Here is a 23,694-nt window from a genome sequence, read left to right on the forward strand (position 1 = left end):
ACTTCGTTAATTGTCTGAAAACAAAAAATTAAACTTTTCACTCGAGGGTAGACTTGAACCAAGGACCTCTAGTTCCGCAGGTGCTCACGCTAACCACGGCGCTCCTGAGCTGAGCATATTCTTGATATTGCCTATCCTGCGCATGGACTACTCAGTTTGTATATTTTGCTTACTTTTTCATAGTTCCACACAACTTCTTCCTGTTTTCTCCATTTATCTGTGTTCAGTTTTTCAAGGCCTATCCACTGTGCCAACTTATAACTAAATCTGAGGGAGGTGCGATGGGGAGGCTCCCTTGTAAGTTCTAGGGGACTGATGGCCTCAGAAGTTAAGTCCCATAGTGCTCAGAGCCATTTGAACCACTGTCACCAAATAACGCTGAGCTACAGCCAAAAACAAATGACTAACATACACCCACTTTTACCGATTCAGGCTACCTTGACGACAAAGGTTTCATCGTCAGATCCCTCGTGGTAAACGAGGTTGTGTACCGCGCTTCACCTACGTAGTGGAGTTTAAATGCTGTCGACACCGTAGTGGCACCGAGTAATGACCACACAAGCCACGCCGGTTGACGGAAGCCTGGCGTTTTTTTAAAGGAGACAGGTGGACAGCGAATAGGGGTACCCACCCGGTGTCGCTCACACGCAGAGATGTGTGGGCTCAGAAGGCGGCTGCCGTCACAGGGCGGTGGTGAAGGGCCGCGGTGACAGCGTGGGGCGGCGCAGCGAGAGGCCGTTGTGCAGCTGGCTGCCGTTGGAGGCGGCGGTGACCGCCACCGTGGGCCGCGCCGGTGGCGGCGCCTCCCTGGACCAGCAGGCAGCGCGGCAACTCCACGACATGCGCTGCATCGCCACCTGCAACGAGACAGCTGTGCAGGTTCCGATACACAGTAGGAACCTTTAATATTACTATTATTTTGAAGGACGTTCCGACAGTAAATTTCGACGTTGTTTTTTGAAAGAGAAGGTGGTACACCAGGTGACGTAAATAAACGCCAAACGAATTAGTGCTGTTGATAAAAAAAGCGATATGTCCATACATCGAATTTTTCAAAAAAATATATCTGCGACACCTTTTCCCCGATCTAATGATATATCGATACTAAAATTACAATACCGAGTGCCGATATTTATTATTTTATGTTATATTTTTTCACAATTTTCTGTAAGTACAGAGGGGTCCAAAAAAATGTATCCACTGTTTCAAAGCCCATAACTTGCAAACTAATCGACCGAATTGGCTCATTTTTGCTGAACATGTAGCGTAAAGTCCAACTTAAAGATATAACTGTAGGTGTTCGAAATGGTCACCATTAATATCCACACACAAACGATGCCGCCGAACTTCAGCACGAACTACTGACTGCAACGTGTTCAGTTGGATATTTGCACATGAATGTACGATGGATTCTCGAAGTTCATCCAATGCGTGTGGGTTTTGTCGATAAACGACGTCCTTTAGTGTTCCCCACAGGTAAAAGTCCAGAGGAGTAAGGTCTGGGGAACGTGGTGGATACTCCACAGCATCTCTACGGCTCATCCATCTTCCATCGGCACAGTTACCGGTGAAGTGTACCTTCAGGAGCTTTAGACATCCATTTTACCTGCCATCTGAGACTTGTATGGAGACGGAAGAGTTTACTTTCAACACGATGGTGCCCCAGCCCACTACCAAAATCGTGTTAGGGCGTATCTCGGCGAAAATCTACCAGAAAGATGGATAGGCCGTAGAGGTGCTGTGGCGTAACCACCACGTTCCCCAGACCTTACTCCTCTGGACTTTAACTGTGAGGAACACTAAAGGACATCGTTTGTCAACAAAAGCCACGCACATTGGATGTACTTCGAGAATCCATCGTACATTCAGGTGCAAATACCCAGCTGAACACGTTGCAGTCAGTAGTTCGTACTGAAGTTCGGCGGCATCGTTTGTGTGTGGATGTTAATGGTGACCATTTCGAACACCTACAGCTATATCTTTAAGTTGGACTTTACGCTACATGTTCACCAAAAATGAGACAAATTCGTCGATCAGATTGCAAGTAATGGACTTTTAAACAGTGGATAAATTTTTTTTGGACTCCACTGTATATGAAGTTGTTCTTTCCCATTTGTAGTATAACGTAATTTTACTTTCACTGTGTGAAGGAGTCTTGAAACCTTTTCAGCTTTCATCATTTTCATTCTTTCCCCTTGATTGTATAAACCAAGTATATGAGACACAAAGACGAAGTCCGATTGGGTCTGGGGGGGAGTTGAGTGAAAAACCAACATTTCTGATGTGAATAAATAGCACACCAGTTGCGTTAAAAACAATGTGCTACTTCTTCATATCGGCAGTCTTCAGAATTACAAGACTGGTCTTTGCGGTGGGCGGAGACGTGTGAGCCGAAATGCTGATGTGGCTGACACTTTGCGCAACCAGCAAAAACTGTACGTTCAGCTTCAACACTCAATTTTGACACTGCAATTGGTAGGTCGCTGGCGTTAGCAGAAACGAGAAAACATTAAGTGTTCCACAAAAATCCCAACGACGGACCATAGGCCACCTTTTATTATCGCACTTACTTACAGTTACCATTGTTAACAAAGTGGTTATCGCCCAGCGTGAACGTGCGTCATTTTCATTTCCGTTTTTCGCTAAGAGGGATAGGCAGGCTGATAATTTGTTGATGTACAGAAAACCTAATGATAAATCAATACTTAAATATACAGCTCTAAAACCGGCACGCCGGCCGCGGTGGTCTAGCGGTTCTAGGCGCTCAGTCCGGAACCGTGAGGCTGCTACGGTCGTAGGTTCGAATCCTGCCTCGGGCATGGATGTGTGTGATGTCCTTAGGTTAGTTCTAAGTTCTAGGGGACTGATGATCACAGATGTTAATTCCCATAGTGCTCAGAGCCTAAAACCGACAGTATATTTACAACGTACGACCGATATTTTGTAGACCGATACATCGATAATTTCTACGTCGATATAATGCTATATCCATACTTCTTCAGTATATCTATAGACGATAAAGACTTTTTTAAATATCGATGTATCGAGTTCTCGATATTTTAAAAAACATCAACATTCCTAATATTAATCCACATCAGTTGCTCGTTCAACGACGGAAGGAGTGGCAACTGAGGAAGAATGACGGATGCACAGAGCGCCGAAGAAGGGAGAGTAGCAACTGCCTGGTGCCCGAGGTTATTCGAGTACACATCACGATGGCAGACGTCCGTGTACTGGCGACGTGCTTGCTGTCGTCCTGTATAAATGGGCTTGTGTGTTCAGTCATCCATGAACGCCTACAGATCGTGTATAGTGAAGAGGTCACGTATCGTCAACCGAATGTCGCTGGTGTTGCATTCTTGGAGAAGGAAAGCAGGTGTGGAGAAAGCGGGTTGAAGTTGGCGTCCCTTCACGATCACGTATGGAAACAACATTGCTAGGGTACAGGACATGCCGACAGCAGGCAGGTGCATAACGATGTCAGACGTGGTGTCCACTCTCCGCATTGACTGTGCTCCGGTCCATCACATGCCCCGTGCTTTGTTGAGTTACGGAAAAGATGGGTTCCGAGAAACCTGACCCCCAATCTCAGGAGTGCAAGGATGGGAATCAGCCTGGATCACAGCTCCTTATATCGCAGGACACCGAATTTTGCCAGAATTGTTTCTTCCAAATGATTGCACGCTACAACACAAGTCTGGGTGTCGGTGAAGACTGGGTCGAAAACAGTGCAAAATGTGTTGTTCATGGTTCTATCGTGTACTTGCACTTGGCAATAAAATTTCCGTATGAAAAACATAGGCAAAACTTACTTTCGGAACGACCCTCGTATTATAACAATGATTTCTAGCATCAAACCATCAATCTCAGTGCAACTGAATAATGACAATATTTGTTTTGCCAAACACCTTCCGCCAAAATTTATGAAGCCTACATGAGTGGCCTGTAATACAATTAAATCAATAAATAGCCTTTACACATAATCACTAGAGAGGAATTCCAAGAGTCAGACATACACTGTTTCAAATGCCAAAGCTGCAGTGCCGTGCATAGTGGAAGGAAATGCACCAATAATGGTACAAGATAAAAGAACGTATCTTAGAAGAATGACACAATTACTCCGAATTTGCAGAAAATTTAAGACAGTATAGTTATTGCCTCACAAATACATAACAGTAGGTGGAAGTGAATAGACACGTATCAACTGCATCTCACCAATAAACTGCCTACAGCGAACACACACAAACACGAGCGCACACACACGCGCGCCAACGAGCTCGTGCTCTCTCGCACACGCACGCATGTAACTACTGCCCACAGACTTCACAAAATACATTCTACACTTGTAAAAACTACGTAACACTAAACACATTAACATGGTGGAATATGCATCTGCAATATGCATCCTGCGCCGAAGTTGGTTTTTAATGTTACAGGTAGAACACCAGCAGTACAATAATAGCACATACGCTGATCAGCCAGGACATTATGACCACCTACATAATAGCCGGTATGTTCACCTTTCCACGGATAACTACGGAGACGCATCGTGTCTCGGAGGCAAGGAGGCCTTGGTATGTCACTGGAGGGAGTTGGCACCTAATTCCCTTAAATTTCGGGGAGTGGAGTGATGACCGCTGACGCTATGTTCGTTCACATCCCAGATGTGTTCGATCGGGTTCAGATCTGTAGAGTTGGGGACGGGGAGGGGGGACAGTACATCAATTGGAATTCGTCACTGTGTTCCTCGAACCACTCCACCAAACTTCTGGCCTTGTGAGATGTTTCATTATCTTGTTGAAAACTGCCATTGCCGTCGGGAAATATGATCGTGAATTGATGTACGTGGTATGCAACGAATGTACAACCTCCTTGGCCGTCATGGTGCCTTGCAAGAGTTCCACTTGCCACATGGCTGCCCATGAGAATGTTTCCCAGAGCATAATGGAGCTACAGCCAGCTTGTCTCCGTCCTGGAGTACGAGTGTCATGGAGCTGTCCCCCTATAAGACGACGGATTTGCGCCCTCCCACCGGCAAGATGAAGAGGGTATCGGGATTCATCAGAGCATGCAACGCTCTGCCTTTGCACCAACATCCAGTGCCGATGGTCCTGTGTCAATTTGAGTCGTAGTTGCCGATGTCGAGGTGATAATATTGTCACGTGCATGGGTGGTCGGCTGCGGAGATCCATCGCTAGGAGTGTTCGGTGCACTGTGTGTTCAAACGCTCTTCCACTCTGCCCAGCATTAAAGTCTGACGTTAGTTCCGCCACAGTTCGCCTCCTGTTCTGTTTTACCAGTCTATCCAGCCTACGACGTCCGACATCTGTAATGAGGGACGGACGCCCAACCCCATGACGTCTGGATGTGGTTTCACCACGTGTTGAACGCACCACAGGACTCCTCGAACACACAAGTTGCGCAGTTTCCGAAGTGCTCGTGCCGAGCATCTGGACCGTCATAATCATCCCTCTATGAAACTCAGATAGATCGAGCTCATTCTCCATTGTACATGCGGGCAGCAGCCTCATTGATACTATATGCACCGTGCGTGTGTCCGGCTAGCAGTCATTGTTTGCCAGGTAATACCTGCACATGTTTTAACGATAGTAGGTCTGTGATCACAATGTTCTCGCTGATCAGTGTATACAGTAATATCAACATACATAGAAAAACATAAAACACATAATGACCAAATGCTGTTTGTTTCAGAACTATTTGTAACTTCCGTGTGCAATACCAAATACTAATAGAGTTGAAAGGTACTGCATACGAATGTAAACGTACGAGTATTGCTGCTCACTGATGACGCCGTAATAAACCGCGTGGGAACATTTGTGCGTATGAAAACAGTATTCGTTTTTTCATGTCTGGATGAAGCTGTTGATACCGCAACTGTTGTTCAGTTAATGAAACACCACTCCAGTTAGTTTTTTAGAACATTATTAAGTTCAAATACATAATGTGAAGAGAATAGAGATATTTTTTTGTTTTTATAATAGCAGACGAAACACAATGCTTATGCAAGTATAATAAACAACATAGGTAATGCTGTGGAGTAGCAACGTCAAATGATAAAAATACTACATGTCACGTGAATTTAAAAACTTTTAGCGCCCAATGAGACAATGGGCGTGTCATAATAAAAAACACATTCAGTTCAAAAAACAAGATAGCGACAAGATGTACAGTATCGAAAATAATCTTTTAATCCTCCATACAATGATGAAAGGCTACTTTGTGGACATTTATGGAGAAATAGAAAGAGGCCAAGGAAAAGACACTTAATAAGCAACTTACTTTCAGGAGCACCAATCTCCTGTATATATGTCACTTATTTGACAAACTCCTGTAAATATTTTCCACAAGTTCGCAGCTGTAGCTAGTTGCTTTCAAAGATATTTTTGTAAGCAATTGACGATGCGTCCAAGCTATGCCAGAACCTTCAACAACACCCAGTTGTTCTTTTTTTATTAGTTAGAGGTCGCACACCTCGTCCATTGCATCATTTTACACTTTCACTAAGTCAAAATAATTACTTTTAGCTTTTATTTTTAAAAATATTACGACACACTCATTTTCTTAGGACGTCACTGGGGGCAACATTTTAAATCTATTGGACTTTGCTGCATTAACGTATGCTTTTTACGATTTTACCTGAAAAATACTATAATTTTGAAGATTATGAGAAAACTCCTTTTAAGCTAAACCATTTAACAGTTTTAAAGCGTCGGACTGTACACATTTTATAATAAGAACATGCTTGTTTTTCTCATGTCAGAGGGAGTAAAACTTGCTTATATCCACCTGAATTCTATTATTTTTATCATTTGAAGTTCTTTCTCTGGAGCATAACGTTAAGCTATTTATTATTTCTGGCATTGTCCTGTACAAATGTAAGCATTCTGTCTCATCTCCCACAGTAATAAAAAATGACTATATGCTCATTATGTTATGTATTAATATCTGGCAGTTTCAGATACACCTGATAATAGCCTGATGTAAAGGTCTAAACTTAATAATGTTGTAAAGCAAAGTAAGTGGAGCGGCGGTTCATTAAATAAAGTAACCATCGCTTTTATTCAGTTACATACAGACGGCCCTAATCTAAAATCCTAAATATATTGCTCGTAACCGTCCATACTGGTACACCTCACAGGATAGCAATAAAACTTTGTCATGACTTACATTAAATAATTTTAAGCACTTGGGGCCAAAAATTAATTCAGAAACTTCAGTAAATAATCAGCGTAAATATCTGCAAATCATTTTCAAGTGTGATGCGAGGACGACGAAGAGATTATGAACAGTAAATGATGATATCTTGTTAGTGAAGTATTGTTCCATGATTCTTGGGCAAATGTTCAAGCAGAGCGAAAACAAGTCTTCCTAGAAATTACACAATAGATTTTTGAAAGAATTTTCACAGCCTGGCCGATAGTGATAAATGAACAAGTGAGGTACCGATTTCAACAGCATGAGGTCTATATTTGCAAAAGAAATACTCAATTGATTGAAGGTAATCAAGGTAATTAAAGAAACTTAATTTTGTGATTCGAATGAAACTTCACAGTGGGTTTTTGTTCAAAAAATGTTCAAATGTGTGTGAAATCTTATGGGACTTAACTGCTAAGGTCATCAGTCCCTAAGGTTCTTATTTTGGTCATCAGTGTGCTGACTGGTTTGATGCGGCCCGCCACGAATTCCTTTCCTGTGCTAACCTCTTCATCTCAGAGTAGCACTTGCAACCTACGTCCTCAATTATTTGCTTGACATATTCCAATCTCTGTCTTCCACTACAGTTTTTGCCCTCTACAGCTCCCTCTAGTACCATGGAAGTCATTCCGTCATGTCTTAGCAGATATCCTATCATCGTGTCCCTTCTCCTTATCAGTGTTTTCCACAGATTCCTTTCCTCTCCGATTCTGCGTAGAACCTCCTCATTCCTTACCTTATCAGTCCACCTAATTTTCAACATTCGTCTATAGCACCACATCTCCAATGCTTCGATGCTTCGATTCTCTTCTGTTACGGTTTTCCCACAGTCCATGTTTCACTGCCATACAATTCTGTACTCCAGACGTACATCCTCAGAAATTTCTTCCTCAAATTAAGGCCGGTATTTGATATTAGTAGACTTCTCTTGGCCAGAAATGCCTTTTTTGCCATAGCGAGTCTGCTTTTGATGCCCTCCTTGCTCCGTCCGTCGTTGGTTATTTTACTGCCTAGGTAGCAGAATTCTTTAACTTCATTGACTTCGTGACATCAATCCTGATGTTAAGTTTCTTGCTGTTCTCATTTTTACTACTTCTCATTACCTTCGTCTTTCTCCGATTTACTCTCAAACCATACTGTGTACTCATTAGACTGTTCATTCCGTTCAGCAGATCATTTAATTCTTCTTCACTTTCACTCACGATAGCAATGTCATCAGCGAATCGTATCATTGATATCCTATCACCTTGTATTTTAATTCCACTCCTGACCCTTTCTTTTATTTCCATCATTGCTTCCTCGATGTACAGATTGAAGAGTAGGGGCGAAAGGCTACAGCCATGTCTTACACCCTTTTTAATACGAGCACTTCGTTCTTGATCGTCCACTCTTATTATTCCCTCTTGGTTGTTGTACATATTGTATATGACCCGTCTCTCCCTATAGCTTACCTCTACTTTTTTCAGAATCTCGAACAGCTTGCACCATTTTATATTGTCGAACGATTTTTCCAGGTCGACAAATCCTATGAACGTGTCTTGATTTTTCTTTAGCCTTGCTTCCATTATTAGCCGTAACGTCAGCATTGCCTCTCTCGTGCCTTTACTTTTCCTAAAGCCAAACTGATCGTCACCTAGCACATTCTCAATTTTCTTTTCCATTCTTCTGTATATTATTCTTGTAAGTAGCTTCGATGCATGAGCTGTTAAGCTGATTGTGCGATAATTCTCGCACTTATCAGCTCTTGCCGTCTTCGGAATTGTTTGGATGATGCTTTTCCGAAAGTCAGATGGTATGTCGCCAGACTCATATTTTCTACACACCAACGTGAATAGTCGTTTTGTTGCCACTTCCCCTAATGATTTTAGAAATTCTGATGGAATGTTATCTATCCCTTGTGCCTTATTTGACCGTAAGTCCTCCAAAGCTCTTTTAAATTCCGATTCTAATACTGGATCCCCTATCTCTTCTAAATCGACTCCTGTTTCTTCTTCTAAGCTTACACACTACTTAATCTAAATTATCCTACGAACAAATACACACACCTATACCCGAGGGAGGACTCGAACTTCCGCTGGAACCATCAGCACAGTCCATGACTGTAGCGCATGAGACCGCCCGGCTAATCCGGCGTGGCAGTTGGTTTTTGTCTGAATTTTGAAAGGAAAATTATACATTGGGTTCAGTCGATTTACGTGCCAATTTTCTCAGATGGACAAAGATTGGTCAATGGACAACTGAGTATCAAATGGACTAGTGTAAGGTCCAGCATTGCACAATAATATTTTTAATAATAATAATGCTTGAAAGTTATCAGAGTAATTAAGAGAAGATTAATTAGTGATTCGAAGGAAAACTGAAGTATTTCGCTAACACTATGTAAATGAAGTGTAAAAAAATTTAAAATCCTGGCACAAATTTCAATTTTTTGGGTCTCTCTTGATTTGCATGTTCTTACTAATAATAGGACAGACATCGATAAGCAGCGTCCACAGACGGAAAAGAAATCGCAACATCAAAAAATTATTAAAGTAGAGTAATGGAGTTTCGGGAATATATTTGTCTAAGTAAAATATGTAAGTGATTAACATTGTAAGATCACAGTTTAATCTAAGTGCGAGGTAATTCATTGCAAATGTGAAATACTGGTGTATTCATAAACGGTATAACCGCCACAATGTTGAATGTATGCATGCAAACGTGCATGCATTCTGTTGTACAGGTGTCGGATGTCAGTTGGTGAGATGGAGGTCTATGCCTGCTGCGCTTCGTCAGTCAGTATAGGGACGGTTAAACCGTTTGTGGATGACGCTGTAGTTGTCCGATGATGACTCATACAAGCTCGATTGGGGGGCAGATCTGTTGATCGAGCAGGCCAGGACAACATGTCAACACTCTACAGAGCAGATTGGATTACAGCGGTGGTATGTGGGCAAACGTCGTCCTCATGGAAAACACCCCATGGAATGCTGTTCATAAACGACAGCGCAACAGCTAGAATCACGAAGCTGACGTACAAATTTGGTGTCAGGATGAGTGTGATAGACCTGAGATTGCTCTTGCGGTCATACGAAATGGCATCCAGACCGTAACTTCAGACGTAGGTCCAATGTGGCTAGCATTCAGAGGGTTTCTTTGCACGCCCTCAACTGGTCTCCTTCTAACCAACACACTGCCATCAATGGTGCCGAGGCAGAACCAGCTTTCATCAAAAAACATAACAGACCTCCACCCTGCCCTCTAATGAGCTCTCTCTCGATAGTACCGAAGTCGCAACTAATGGTGGTTTGGATTCAGTGAAAGGCACGCGTCTGGGTGTCTGCCTCGGAGCTGTCCTTGAAGTAGCCAGTTTGTAACAGTTCGTTGTGTCACTGCGGTGCCAACTACAGCTGAAACTGATGCTGCACATGCAGTACAACGTGACAGAGCCATACGCCGTACACGATGATCTCCCCTTTCGGTAGCATTACATGGCCGTCCGGAGCCCGGTCTTCTTGAGACCGTACACTCTCGTGACCAACACTGCCATCAATCATACACAGTGGCTACATCCCCGCTATTTCTTTCTGCAGCGCAGAAGCAACATACAGCCACTGGTAGTCCTATTACACCACCTCATTCAAACTGAGTAAGGTTTTGATAATGGCATTCTTGACTGAAATGAACTCACCACGTCCAATTTCAAAGATGGACTGGCGCGAAATTTGAAGAGACATCATCTTTTACCAACTTTCGTTTACGTTGCACAACCCCTTCTGAAGTTTCCAAATTTTTCTTCATAAGTTTATATGTCATGTTTTCTGAGCAAAACATAGAAATAAAAGGAAATTTTGAAAGAAAAGAACGTAATGTTTTGTTTAATTATCTGAAAGTAACAAGTAACATAGGGCAATACTTAACACGCTTTTGAATGATACTTGAAATCATACACAGCGAATCAAGTGCCGACACTGAGAATTTAAAGTTCAGTTTCAGCTTAGAATCTTAGAAATTTAAATGTTACTAGACAATATTTGGTGTAATTTCACTCAGTGGTCTCCTTACGTCTCTTTTCTATGAGCGACTCACCTGCTGTACAAGGTTACGAGTATCATTCAAAGGTTCGTCAAATGTTTTCTTATTTTATATCTTTCTGTTGTGCAAATCATTTCACAAATTCATTTTATTACTTTTTCATTTTTTGTATTTTGTGAATCAATACCTACGTTCACTTAAAAGCTACTGTTTATTTCCCTTAGAGGTCAAACTTTAATAGGAATTTTAGTGCCTTCGCGAGCAGGGATACACCTTCACGGTGAAGTTGGCCTAAAGACACGAACGCCTAGCAACATAATATCCCAAAGTTGTCATTCGAGAACTGCTGATAAAGATACCCTTGGGATGACGGTAAAGAGTAGTTTCACGTCGACCAACAGACGGTTTTCTTCGGGAGACAAGGTTTTGAATACCAATGAAAGTAATCAGTGGTTCTTTGATTCTGACCCGTCGGGTTGAAGTAAACCGGCGTTCCCGCAACAGGTTGTGGTCTTCGGTCCGAATACAGTTTTGCTGCAGCTCTCCATGCTACTCTATCCTGTGCAAGCCACGTCATCTCCGAATAAATAACTTATATCCTCCTGAATCTGCTTACTATATTCTCTCTCTCGATCTCCTGCGAGTTTTATTCCTCATACACCCCTTCAGTAGTAAACTGATAACCTATTGATGTGTTCTATAAACCGCCTCCTTCTTCAGGTCAATTTCTTTTCTCCCCAGTTCTACTCAGTATCTACCAATTTAATGTTCAGCGTTCTTCTGTAGCATCGCATAGCAAAAGCTTCTATCCTCTTATTGTTTAAACCGTTTATCGTGCAAGAAAATTAAATCTTCGTGTGGCATTGATGGCCGGGAGGCTCCATCTGGGGAATTTCATATGCTGGGTGAAAATCAATTTCAGGTGACGCCACATGGCCGACTTGCGCGTCGGTGATGAAGAGATGGTGGTGGCGACAACACAATACCGAGTCCACGAGCGGAGAAAATCTTCAACTCGGCCGGGAATCGAACCCTGGCGCGTTGCGTGGTAGGCAGACACGTTACCCTTCACGTGAGCAAGCGATCTGTGGTACACCTTTCACGCCTATACATAGCGACACTCCAGAAAAATACCGACAAAAAAGGCTTTGTAACACACATTCGGTTAAAAGTTTCTATTCTTAAGGTTCTCTACTCCTTTCCATCGACAGACTGCATTTCATATCACCTTTGCTTTGGCCATCATCAGTTATTTTACTGTCGAAATAGCAAAACTTATCTATCTTCCTAAACTAATTCTCTCATCAGCCCCTGATTTAATTAGGCCTTCAATAACGCCTGTTGTGATTTTATTGGTGTTCATTTCATATCATCCTTTCAAGACACTGTCCATTCCGGTCAATTGCTGTTTCAAATCCTTTGTTGCCTCTGACGGCAAATTTTAAAGTTTTTATTTCTGTTTATTGAACTTCATTTCCTACTCCAATTTTTTATTTGGTTACCTGTAGTGCTTGTTCAATGTACAGATTGAATACGATCGGCTACAACCCTGTAACACTCCCCTCTCAGCCACTGCTTTCCTGTCATGCCCCTCGACTCTTATAACTACCGTATGTTTTCTGCAGAAGTTGTAAATAGCCTTTCGATTCCGGTATTTTACCCCTGCTCCCTTTATAATTTCAAAGAGAGTAGTTCAGTCAGTATTATCAAAAGCTTCCTCTACGTCTACAAATGCTATAAACGTAGGTTTCCCTTTCCAGGCCATTCAGAGTAACATTATCGGCATCATGCTGTAGCAGTGCTCCTTAGTGCTGAAGCTTCGTAAGTCTTGAAGTTTTGGGTACCATCCTATAGCAGCGTACCTTAATGCTGAGGCCACAAAAATCTGCGGAAAGCTACCTGTCTTGCAAAAGTAAATCGTTGAAGCACCTTGTAGATATCTTGTCGCAACAAATTAATTAATAGATATTGCTATCAGAGCTCGAAAGCGTAACTGCTACCAAAGCAGTTACCCATGTTGCCGGCCGATGTGGTCGAGCGGTTCTAGGCGCTTCAGTCTGGAACCGTGCGACCGCTATGGTCGCAGGTTCGAATCCTGCCTCGGTCATAGATGTGTGTGATGTCCTTAAGTTGGTTAGGTTTAAGTAGTTCTAAGTTCTAGGGGACTGATGACCTCAGATGTTAATTCCCATTGTGCTCAGAGCTATTTAACTTACCCATGTTGTTACTCAGCAACAGTTAATGTTCTGCTGCCGTTGCACATCATTGGACAGTCTCTCTCTCTCTCTCTCTCTCTCTCTCTCTCTCTGTCTCTCTGTCTCTCTCTCTCTCTCTACTTCGCCTTCATTTTTCGTGCACTGCAACAATGTTACATATACTGAACTAAGCAGCAGAATGGTCGACCGTATCAATGGCTCAGGCACGCAGGGGGGGCCAAAGAGCGCAGAAACTTACCGATCAAATGAAACTAGAATGAAAAACAGTTTAACAATTAAGAAGTACGTGAGTTCTTCTACCCACCCTGTTCCCATCTTGTGCCTAGGAGAAGTACCCTTTCCTTCGTCCATGACTGTAAAATCACCTTGTTGTCACAGTATCATCTCTACAGTGCCCTTTCACACAAGTAGTATCCTGAGGAAACGGCTGCTATCGGACAGATTTCTACCGTCGCGTCTTCCTGTGGCAACAGAGCTCTTGGTTGACGAAGCTGCAACCCAAATAGTTCGCTCACGTTCAACACTGGAGTTCTTGCTGCTTGTTCGCTATGGAGCTATAGGATATTAAAGATCGGTGAGTAGGCACTGTAACAAATACAGTCGGATTTCATCAATTTGGCATTCGATAATTTGAAACGCTCAATAATTTAAAATTTTTTCCCGTCCCTTGATAAATACTCGATAAATATTTTTAAAAAATCTATTAGCTTCGGTTGTTCTTTAATTTGAAGTTGTGGCGGTAAGAGCATCTTGCCAACATTTTATAATTTGAAACCAGGGCTCCTTCACTCTTATGATGTCAAGTCTCTTGTGATTCACATTACAGGTTCAGAACAGAAGTCGTTTGTTCCTCCAACCCAAATCCTACTCAGTCTGCAGTCTCCTTTCATATTGTGTTGTAGTGTATCCGTGTTTCTTGAAAATTCGAAACACTCATTTCATGAAGAGAAGTTGTTACTGATGTCGCGGAGAGTGTAATTTCGGATGGATGTTGCAAAACAGTTAACTACGTACACTGTCCATGATTTTAAAAAATAAGACTCATATCACTAGGAGTGTATCTGGCACTGGAAGAAAGAGGTCAGGTCAGAGCGAATTTCCGTTCTTGAGGAGTGCTTGCTCAAGTGAATAAGTCAGTGTAGAGGACAAAATGTTTCATATTGAAGGAAAAATCCTGGTCTTTTACAGACTCTTGGGATTGAAGGATTTGTGCGAGTGAGGGATCGACATAAGACTATGAAAAACATCACTCCGGCACAATAAACAAATCTGCTGCGAGAGTGCCAGCGAGGTCAGTTCTCTTTGTATTGAGTGGACTGATGAACTAAAACAATTTTCAAATGTCTACGACCCACGCAACATATTAAACGCAGACCAAACAGGGCTTCCCTTATAAATACCTTACTGATCGCATCTCAGTACTCAAAGGCGAAAAGTGTCATAGAGGAAAACTGAACAAGGACAGAATATCTGTCCTAACCTGTAACATGGACGGATCTCGGAATCTGAAACCATTCGTAGTCGAGAAGTCTGCGAAACGATGGTATTTTGAGGCAATAAGTTATCTCTCAAACAAAAAACTCACGGTTTAGTGACAGAATTGTTTAATGAATGGCTGACCTTGGTTAGTAGAGCTATGAAGTAACGAATGCAACCCCTCCAACCTCAGGGTGGGAAATTCTATCCGTTTGTCATGAGATAATCTATGAGGATTTCGTTCGTCTTGATGATGACAATGGTGCCTAGAGTATTCTGACCAATGCTAAACTGTTGGCTTTTCAGGATGAGGACCACATATTGAGCGAGGCATGGTCGTCTATCCACACCCAATGCGCCTACGCCCTCATGAGGGAAATGAGTGATGATTTTTTCTCAGCTTTCATCATCGTCAAAAATTCACTGAGCAATACCAGATGGAAATTGCTGCCTCAAAGGAAAACCACCGACTACTTTTCAAAGTGACGTGTAACGTTTTCGTTGGTATATTTTTCATATCGTTTGTGTCTGTACCGTAAGCATATGTGTGTGTGTGTGGATGGGTGGGTATATTACTTCCCACATTATTAAAATAAAGCTAAATGTACATACGTATGTCGTATGTACGCATAATTTACCTTCAGTCACACTCTCGTTAATTTTAATTTTTTCCTCTGTGCGTCTCCCACTATAAAGAGCAACAAAAAAATTTCCGTTCGATAGCGTTGCTGCACAGTATACACAACTAAACGTGACTCCGACGTGGGTACATGAGCACAGTCAGGTAGGCAAGTAGATAATGTAGTCATCGAATGGAGCTTTTTAATCGCGCCTTTTACTTTGAAGTTAAAAAGTAAAACAGTGTCGATCGCATAAAAAGAGTTATTGTAGAGGAGACTTACTTCAGTATACTTGCGGACCATCTTCTAACCACTCTCCAATGGTGGCATGCATAGGTGGCAATGTAGCAGGTATCGTCTTCAACAGTCTTTACCTGCTTGATTCACGACCTCCGTCTGCCACGATTAGAGAGTGGTCAGAAGATGGTCTGAAAATAGACTGAAACCGGTCACCACTGAAATAAGTGTTTTTATACGGCCGAGACTGTTTTCATTTTCAACTCTTAAAGTTTGCCCAGAGATCGCTGTTATTCCAGTAATGTTTACAAAAATCCTTATATTTTTACGTCTGGGTAATTTGAACAGTTTTCTTGGTTTCTTGAGTTACAAATTATTGGGAGCGGACTTTGTGCTGTTTGAACGTAGTCTTCTGATGTCTACTCTCTGAGGACTGGAACGGGAGATGAGGTGAAGAAAGCACACAAAAGAGGTGGATAGAATGTGTAACTTTTTGCACCTGCAGTCAGTACTTTTGCCGATTCCAAGTTCCCGTTGATACTATCTGCTTCGTAAATAAAAAAAGAATTCTGGAATAAGCTTCTGCAGCTGATTAACAATATTACGGCAGTTGTTAGTCGCTTTGATATAAACAACTAAACCCTGTTCGTCAAGTAAACCAAGATATGCTCTATCACTGGTCATCGGCTGTACTGCTGAAGCACCTGGTATCTTATGGTTGCTGGTATTAGACATTACACAAGTATTGGGTACGCGATAAAACTCCAAATTGCACTAAAGTATCGAAGGTCTTAAGTTTCTTTACACAGTGCAAATTTTACACAATCCAATCTAGCCACTGTCACGAATGATGATGATGATGCTGAAATGGTGCTGGCAATACAAACACCCAGGCTCCGGGCAGAGAAGATCCCCAACCCGGCCGAGAATTGAACCTGGGACCCCGTGATCCAGAGGCAGCAACGTTAGCCACTAGACCACGAGCCGCGGACTTTGTAAAGGATGAAGAAGGAAATCGGCTGTGCCTTTTGAAAGGAGCCCTGCCAGCATTTGCCCGCAGTGATCTAGGAAAATCACAGATACCTTAGATCCTGATGATCGAAAGTGTATTCGAGCCTTCGTCCTCCCGAATGCGAGGCCAGTGCGCTGACCATTGCGTCACCTCGCTCGGTGTCAGCAAATAAAATTTGTTCTTTATTACGCATCACAAAACTAATGTACAGTACCATAATCAATAAGATAGAGATGAGATTACCTCCACATTGCCTTAGAAAGTTATTCAATTTGTAATTTATTTACTACAGTGAGGCATTTAACTCTTGTGTAATATTTTTTATCCGTATAAATCATTTAAGTAATATTTTTGAATCATTGCTTATCTTCATTAGACCAAGTTCATAAAATATAAAAACATTCTAAAGCTGTACAGAAAAATTGCACAAAAATCGGCCGAGGGGAGTGTGGGTTCAGCACTGGCAGCTCTGCCCGGATCGTAAGTTCTCCTGGCTACGGCTTTACAACCGTCATGGATTAAAAAAGATCCATCATGCCAAACACAGCTACCAGTTTCCTCGCATGTCGTTCTGAATACCACGGGTCCAGATTATGAGCTGGATACTGCATTTCTTGACTAACGAAGAGTATTTAACTCGACACCGTACCAAACTCAATCAACGGAAGTACGATTACAAAGGTATCAAACAAAGTCTTTAACTAGAATGTGCATCTCTTGTAGGGATCACGTGTTATGTTGGATAGAGAGTAATCTATATCTGCATCAACATCTAATACGTACTCCGCAAACCACCCCGCATTGCGTGGCGGAGCGCAACCACAAGTAATTTGCTTTCCTGTTCCACTCGCAAATAGAGCAAAGAAGAAATGACCACCTATACATCTCCGTAAGAGACCTAATTTTTCGTGCCTTCCGCGAAATGTATATTAGTGGCAGTAGGATCGTTCTACTGTCAGCTGCAAATGCCGGTGCGCCATATTTTATCAATAGTTTTCTTCGATAGCATAGTCGCCTTCACTCCAGGGATTCACAATTGAGTTCTCGAAGCATCTCCGTAATGCCTGCGTGTACCGGTAACAAATACCGGTAACAAATCTAGACGCCCGCCTATGATCTGCTTTAATGCCTTCCTTTAATCCTACTTGCTATGGATCCCAAGCACAATAGCAGTACTCAAGAATAGATCGCACTAGTGTTCTACGTGCAGTCTCCTTTACAGATGAACCACTCTTTCCTAAAATTCTCTCAGTAGGCGGATGTCTACCATTCGCCTTTCCACGCAGAGTCTTCACATGCTCGTTCTATTTCATATTGTTTTGCAATGTTACGCTCATGTAATCAAACGTCGTTACTGTAGTGCACTACTAATGCCGTATTCGAACAGTGCGGGTTTGTTATTCCTGCTCTTACAAATTAACTTACTTATTCTACATTTTTAGCTAGTTGCCATTCATCATAAGTATGAACTAGAAATCTTGTCGAAGTCGTCTTATATTCATATACTGTTAACCAACTTCGACACCTTCCCGTGCACCATGGCATCGTCAGCAAACAACTGCAGATTGCTGCCCACCATTTCCGACAGTTCATTTATGTTTTTGTTGTTGTTGTGGTCTTCAGTCCTGAGACTGGTTTGATGCAGCTCTCCATGCTACTCTATCCTGTGCAAGCTTCTTCATCTCCCAGTACCTACTGCAACCTACATCCTTCTGAATCTGCTTAGTGTACTCATCTCTCGGTCTCCCTCTACGATTTTTACCCTCCACACTGCCCTCCAACGCTAAATTTGTGATCCCTTGATGCCTCAAAACATGTCCTACCAACCGATCCCTTCTTCTAGTCAAGTTGTGCCACAAACTTCTCTTCTCCCCAATCCTATTCAATACCTCCTCATTAGTTACGTGATCTATCCACCTTATCTTCAGTATTCTTCTGTAGCACCACATTTCGAAAGCTTCTATTCTCTTCTTGTCCAAACTAGTTATCGTCCATGTTTCACTTCCATACATGGCTACACTCCAAACAAATATTTTCAGAAATGACTTCCTGACACTTAAATCTATATTCGATGTTAACAAATTTCTCTTCTTCAGAAACGCTTTCCTTGCCATTGCCAGTCTACATTTTATATCCTCTCTACTTCGACCATCATCAGTTATTTTACTTCCTAAATAGCAAAACTCCTTTACTACTTTAAGTGTCTCATTTCCTGATCTAATTCCCTCAGCATCACCCGATTTAATTGGACTACATTCCATTATCCTCGTTTTGCTTTTGTTGATGTTCATCTTATATCCTCCTTTCAAGACGCTGTCCATTCCGTTCAACTGCTCTTCCAAGTCCTTTGCCGTCTCTGATAGAATTACAATGTCATCGGCGAACCTCAAAGTTTTTACTTCGTCTCCATGAATTTTAATACCTACTCCAAATTTTTCTTTTGTTTCCTTTACTGCTTGCTCGATATACAGATTGAATAACATCGGGGAGAGGCTACAACCCTGTCTCACTCCTTTCCCAACCACTGCTTCCCTTTCATGCCCCTCGACTCTTATGACTGCCATCTGGTTTCTGTACAAATTGTAAATAGCCTTTCGCTCCCTGTATTTTACCCCTGCCACCTTTAGAATTTGAAAAAGAGTATTCCAGTCAACATTGTCAAAAGCTTTCTCTAAGTCTACAAATGCTAGAAACGTAGGTTTGCCTTTTCTTAATCTTTCTTCTAAGATAAGTCGTAAGGTCAGTATTGCCTCACGTGTTCCAACATTTCGACGGAATCCAAACTGATCCTCCCCGAGGTCCGCATCTATCAGTTTTTCCATTCGTCTGTAAAGAATTCGCGTTAGTATTTTGCAGCTGTGACTTATTAAACTGATAGTTCGGTAATTTTCACATCTGTCAGCACCTGCTTTCTTTGGGATTGGAATTATTATATTCTTCTTGAAGTCTGAGGGTATTTGGCCTGTCTCATACATCTTGCTCACCAGCTGGTAGAGTTTTGTCATGACTGGCTCTCCCAAGGCCGTCAGTAGTTCTAATGGAATGTTGTCTACTCCGGGGGCCTTGTTCCGACTCAGGTCTTTCAGTGCTCTGTCAAACTCTTCACGCAATATCGTATCACCCATTTCGTCTTCATCTACATCCTCTTCCATTTCCATAATATTGTCCTCAAGTACATCACCCTTGTATAAACCTTCTATATACTCCTTCCACCTTTCTGCCTTCCCTTCTTTGCTTAGAACTGGGTTGCCATCTGAGCTCTTGATATTCATACACGTGGTTCTCTTCTCTCCAAAGGTCTCTTTAATTTTCCTGTAGGCAGTATCTATCTTACCCCTAGTGAGATAAGCCTCTACATCCTTACATTTATCCTCTAGCCATCCCTGTTTAGCCATTTTGCACTTCCTCTCGATCTCATTTTTGAGACGTTTGTATTCCTTTTTGCCTGCTTCATTTACTGCATTTTTATATTTTCTCCTTTCATCAATTAAATTCAATATTTCTTCTGTTACCCAAGGATTTCTAGCAGTCCTCGTCTTTTTACCTACTTTATCCTCTGCTGCCTTCACTACTTCATCCCTCAGAGCTACCCATTCTTCTTCTACTGTATTTCTTTCCCCTATTCCTGTCAATTGTTCCCTTATGCTCTCCCTGAAACTCTGTACAACCTCTGGTTCTTTCAGTTTATCCAGGTCCCATCTCCTTAATTTCCCACATTTTTGCAGTTTCTTCAGTTTTTATCTACTTTTATGTACACATAAAATAATACTGATCCTACAACACTTCCCTGGGGCACTACTGATCAGACTCTTGTCTCTGATGAACATTCTTCGGTTCCAAGACAATATACTGGATCCTATTACTTAAGAAGACTTCGAGCCACTCGTATATCTAGGGACCTATTCCATATGCTCGTACCTTCATTAACAGTCGGAAGTGGGGCACTGTGTCAAACGCTTTTCGGAGATCTAGAAACATGTAACATTCATGTTGCTCTTCATTCGTAATTCGTCGGGTATCACGTGAGAAAAGGGCAAGCTGAGCTTCGGACGAGCCATGCTTTCTAAAACATAGACAGAACTAACACCAGGGCCACCCCAGTGAACTGAATGGCAACATTGTAGTTCATCTTGTACATTGATGACTCGACTCTCAGAATTTTGTAGATGATCCCATTATTCACGATGAAGTATTTTTAGAACAAGCTGCACAAGTATCCAGTCATATCTTGATAACATTCTGAAGAGTTGCAAAGATTATCAACTTGTTTTTAACAACCAAAAATGTAAACTTGTACATTTTATAAAACGAAAAATCTATTATCATAAGACTATAAAAGTAGTGACTCACATTTAAAATCAATCAACTCGTATCAATACTTGGATGTCTCTAACTGCAGGAATATGAAATGGAGAACATTGTAGTTCATCTTGTACATTGATGACTCGACTCTCAGAATTTTGTAGATGATCCCATTATTCACGATGAAGTATTTTTAGAACAAGCTGCACAAGTATCCAGTCATATCTTGATAACATTCTGAAGAGTTGCAAAGATTATCAACTTGTTTTTAACAACCAAAAATGTAAACTTGTACATTTTATAAAACGAAAAATCTATTATCATAAGACTATAAAAGTAGTGACTCACATTTCAAATCAATCAACTCGTATCAATACTTGGATGTCTCTAACTGCAGGAATATGAAATGGAGTGAACACGTAAGCTTCGTAGCAAGGAAGGACGGGTGGTACACTTCAAGTGCTTGGCAGGATACTGAGAACATGCAATTAGCTTGAAAAGAGCCTGCTTAATAATTACTTCTGTGTTTCGTCTTAGAATATTGCACAATTGTGTGGGACAGACTAACAGGGTGCGACCGTGAGTAACGTTGAGTAACGTTTACTGTTGCTGAGTAGTTACCCTTCCTAAACAGCATCCCCTACAAGCAAACCAGTGGCATCTTTTCCTGTAGTTAGTAATTCTTTAGATACTTGGGCAATGCACGGCTCTGTTTAAAAAAAGAGTACCTCGATGTAGTCTCAGCGTCCAGCGGCGCATGTCTTCTTATTCGTCACACAGTTAATTCGCTGCAAATACGAGGTTGCCCAGAAACTAATGCACCGCATTATTTTTATCAGCCAAAAACAATGTTACGAATGCGAAACGTTACGCATGTATTATTTGTAGTTCCCTGTGTGAGCGTGCGAAGTTTCCGTCACTTCCGACGGATAGTGTAATAGCAGGACAGTTCCAAAATGGCGTCTTTAGGTAATGTACGTTACAAGCTACGTGCCGTCATTGAATTTATCACTGCAGAATATGTGGGGAATATTCGCAAACTCTTGTGCAAAGTCTACGGAGCATCTGCTGTCGACAGAAGTACAGTTAGTCGCTGGGTGCGGAGGGCGAAGTCATCAGAGGCGGTTTGGCGGAACTCCACTATTTGCAGCAGTCGCGGAGACCATCCAAGGCTGTCACACCTGATATGTTGCATCGAGCTTCCACTTGTTTGGGCCATTAAGGGATGCCATTCGGGGAAGCATTGATTGGCTAAGTCACTAGGGCAAGGATTGGCACGGACAGGGCCTACACGTCCTTGCTTCGCATTGGAGCAAGGGCATTGAAGGGGATGGAGATTACGTGGAACAGTAGGGTATGTATATAAAACACCATTCTTTCGTGTTTGTAATTCTTATGTTCAATACAGAATTATCAGAGAAAAAAATGCAGTGCATTATTTCTGGGCAACACTCTTAATAACCTATAGCCGTGGTCCTACAGTCAAATAGTCTATTCACTGGCTAGAATTGCGAGATCGTAAAATAAACAGAAATATAAAACAAAAGATAAATGAGTAATTCAATAACAAGGAATCTATTCTAACGTCTGTAATTGATATAGACAACAAAGAATTATATAGAATACTGTTCAAGAAAGGACATCGCAAACGAGAAGTGGTAGTACGATTCTCAATTAAGTGGTAGTACGATATTCAATTAATATGCAGACAGCAAATACCCTTATAAAATGCAGTAAAGTTATTGGAGAGAACGGTAGAAAAATCCCCAAAGTATATGGTCATGAAAGATACGCGAAAAGTAGCTCCATTGCGTAATCACAATTCACGAAAATCGTCCAGCTCGAAATAGTTCAGAGTTCAACATGAAATTCAGAAATTAAAACATACGATTCAAAGAATAGCAATTCGTACTCCGTCTGGTCTCAGTTCCGTAATCAAGCGGCAAAAGTTAGTCATACTCTGGAGCAGATTCAGACCTCTCGAAATACAAAGTCCCTTTAGCAGTTACAGTATGATTGCAGCCGTTCACCATCCAGAATCAACCACTTAACACACACATTACGGCAAGCAGGAGCTCTTCACCCGAAAAGTCCTACACTCCACTCCCGTAGTGTTCCGCTACCATCTGTTTCTCCATTGGCCGAAGACTATCCCCACACATATACATCGCCCTTAAGCTCCACGGACGTGATTTGACTCAACATTACCATTTTCCCAGTCAAAAATAATATATTACTACAATATCTGAATAAATTAAGATCAATCACAATAAAAACTAGTATAAGTAATATTTCGTTCATAATTAAATAAGCCAGTATTGTTGCGATGTCTCTCGGTTCTCTTTTCAATTATGGTGTTTGCTAACACCTGTCATTAACCACTTTTAAATTGCACAGTTTTTAATAGCAGTTGCAGTCAACGTTTAAATAAAGTTACTGGCACAATGATAAAGTATTCATTAAATAACTACAAGTGGAACTATATGTGAGGTATTTATATCACATTCAGTTACTGTGTAAGTGCGGAGAATACGATGCTCTGACAAACATTTGCTTAATGAAAAAGATATAAAAGACGTCGTAAATCAACAAATAAAATAGT

General features: G+C 41.7%; 1 protein-coding gene across 2 annotated transcripts in view; it reads right to left on the minus strand.

Moving 5' to 3' along the window:
- LOC126267042 (beta-3 adrenergic receptor-like) overlaps positions 1 to 23,694 on the minus strand; it is a 310,268-nt gene that overhangs the window by 57,021 nt on the left and 229,553 nt on the right. For both annotated transcript variants that reach the window (XM_049971853.1, XM_049971852.1), the window contains one exon: positions 632 to 857. In XM_049971853.1, coding sequence (XP_049827810.1) covers positions 632 to 857 — 226 coding nt within the window. The remainder of the gene's footprint in view (positions 1 to 631; positions 858 to 23,694) is intronic.

This window comes from Schistocerca gregaria, chromosome 4, assembly GCF_023897955.1.
Source record: "Schistocerca gregaria isolate iqSchGreg1 chromosome 4, iqSchGreg1.2, whole genome shotgun sequence".
NCBI classification, from domain to species: domain Eukaryota; kingdom Metazoa; phylum Arthropoda; class Insecta; order Orthoptera; family Acrididae; genus Schistocerca; species Schistocerca gregaria.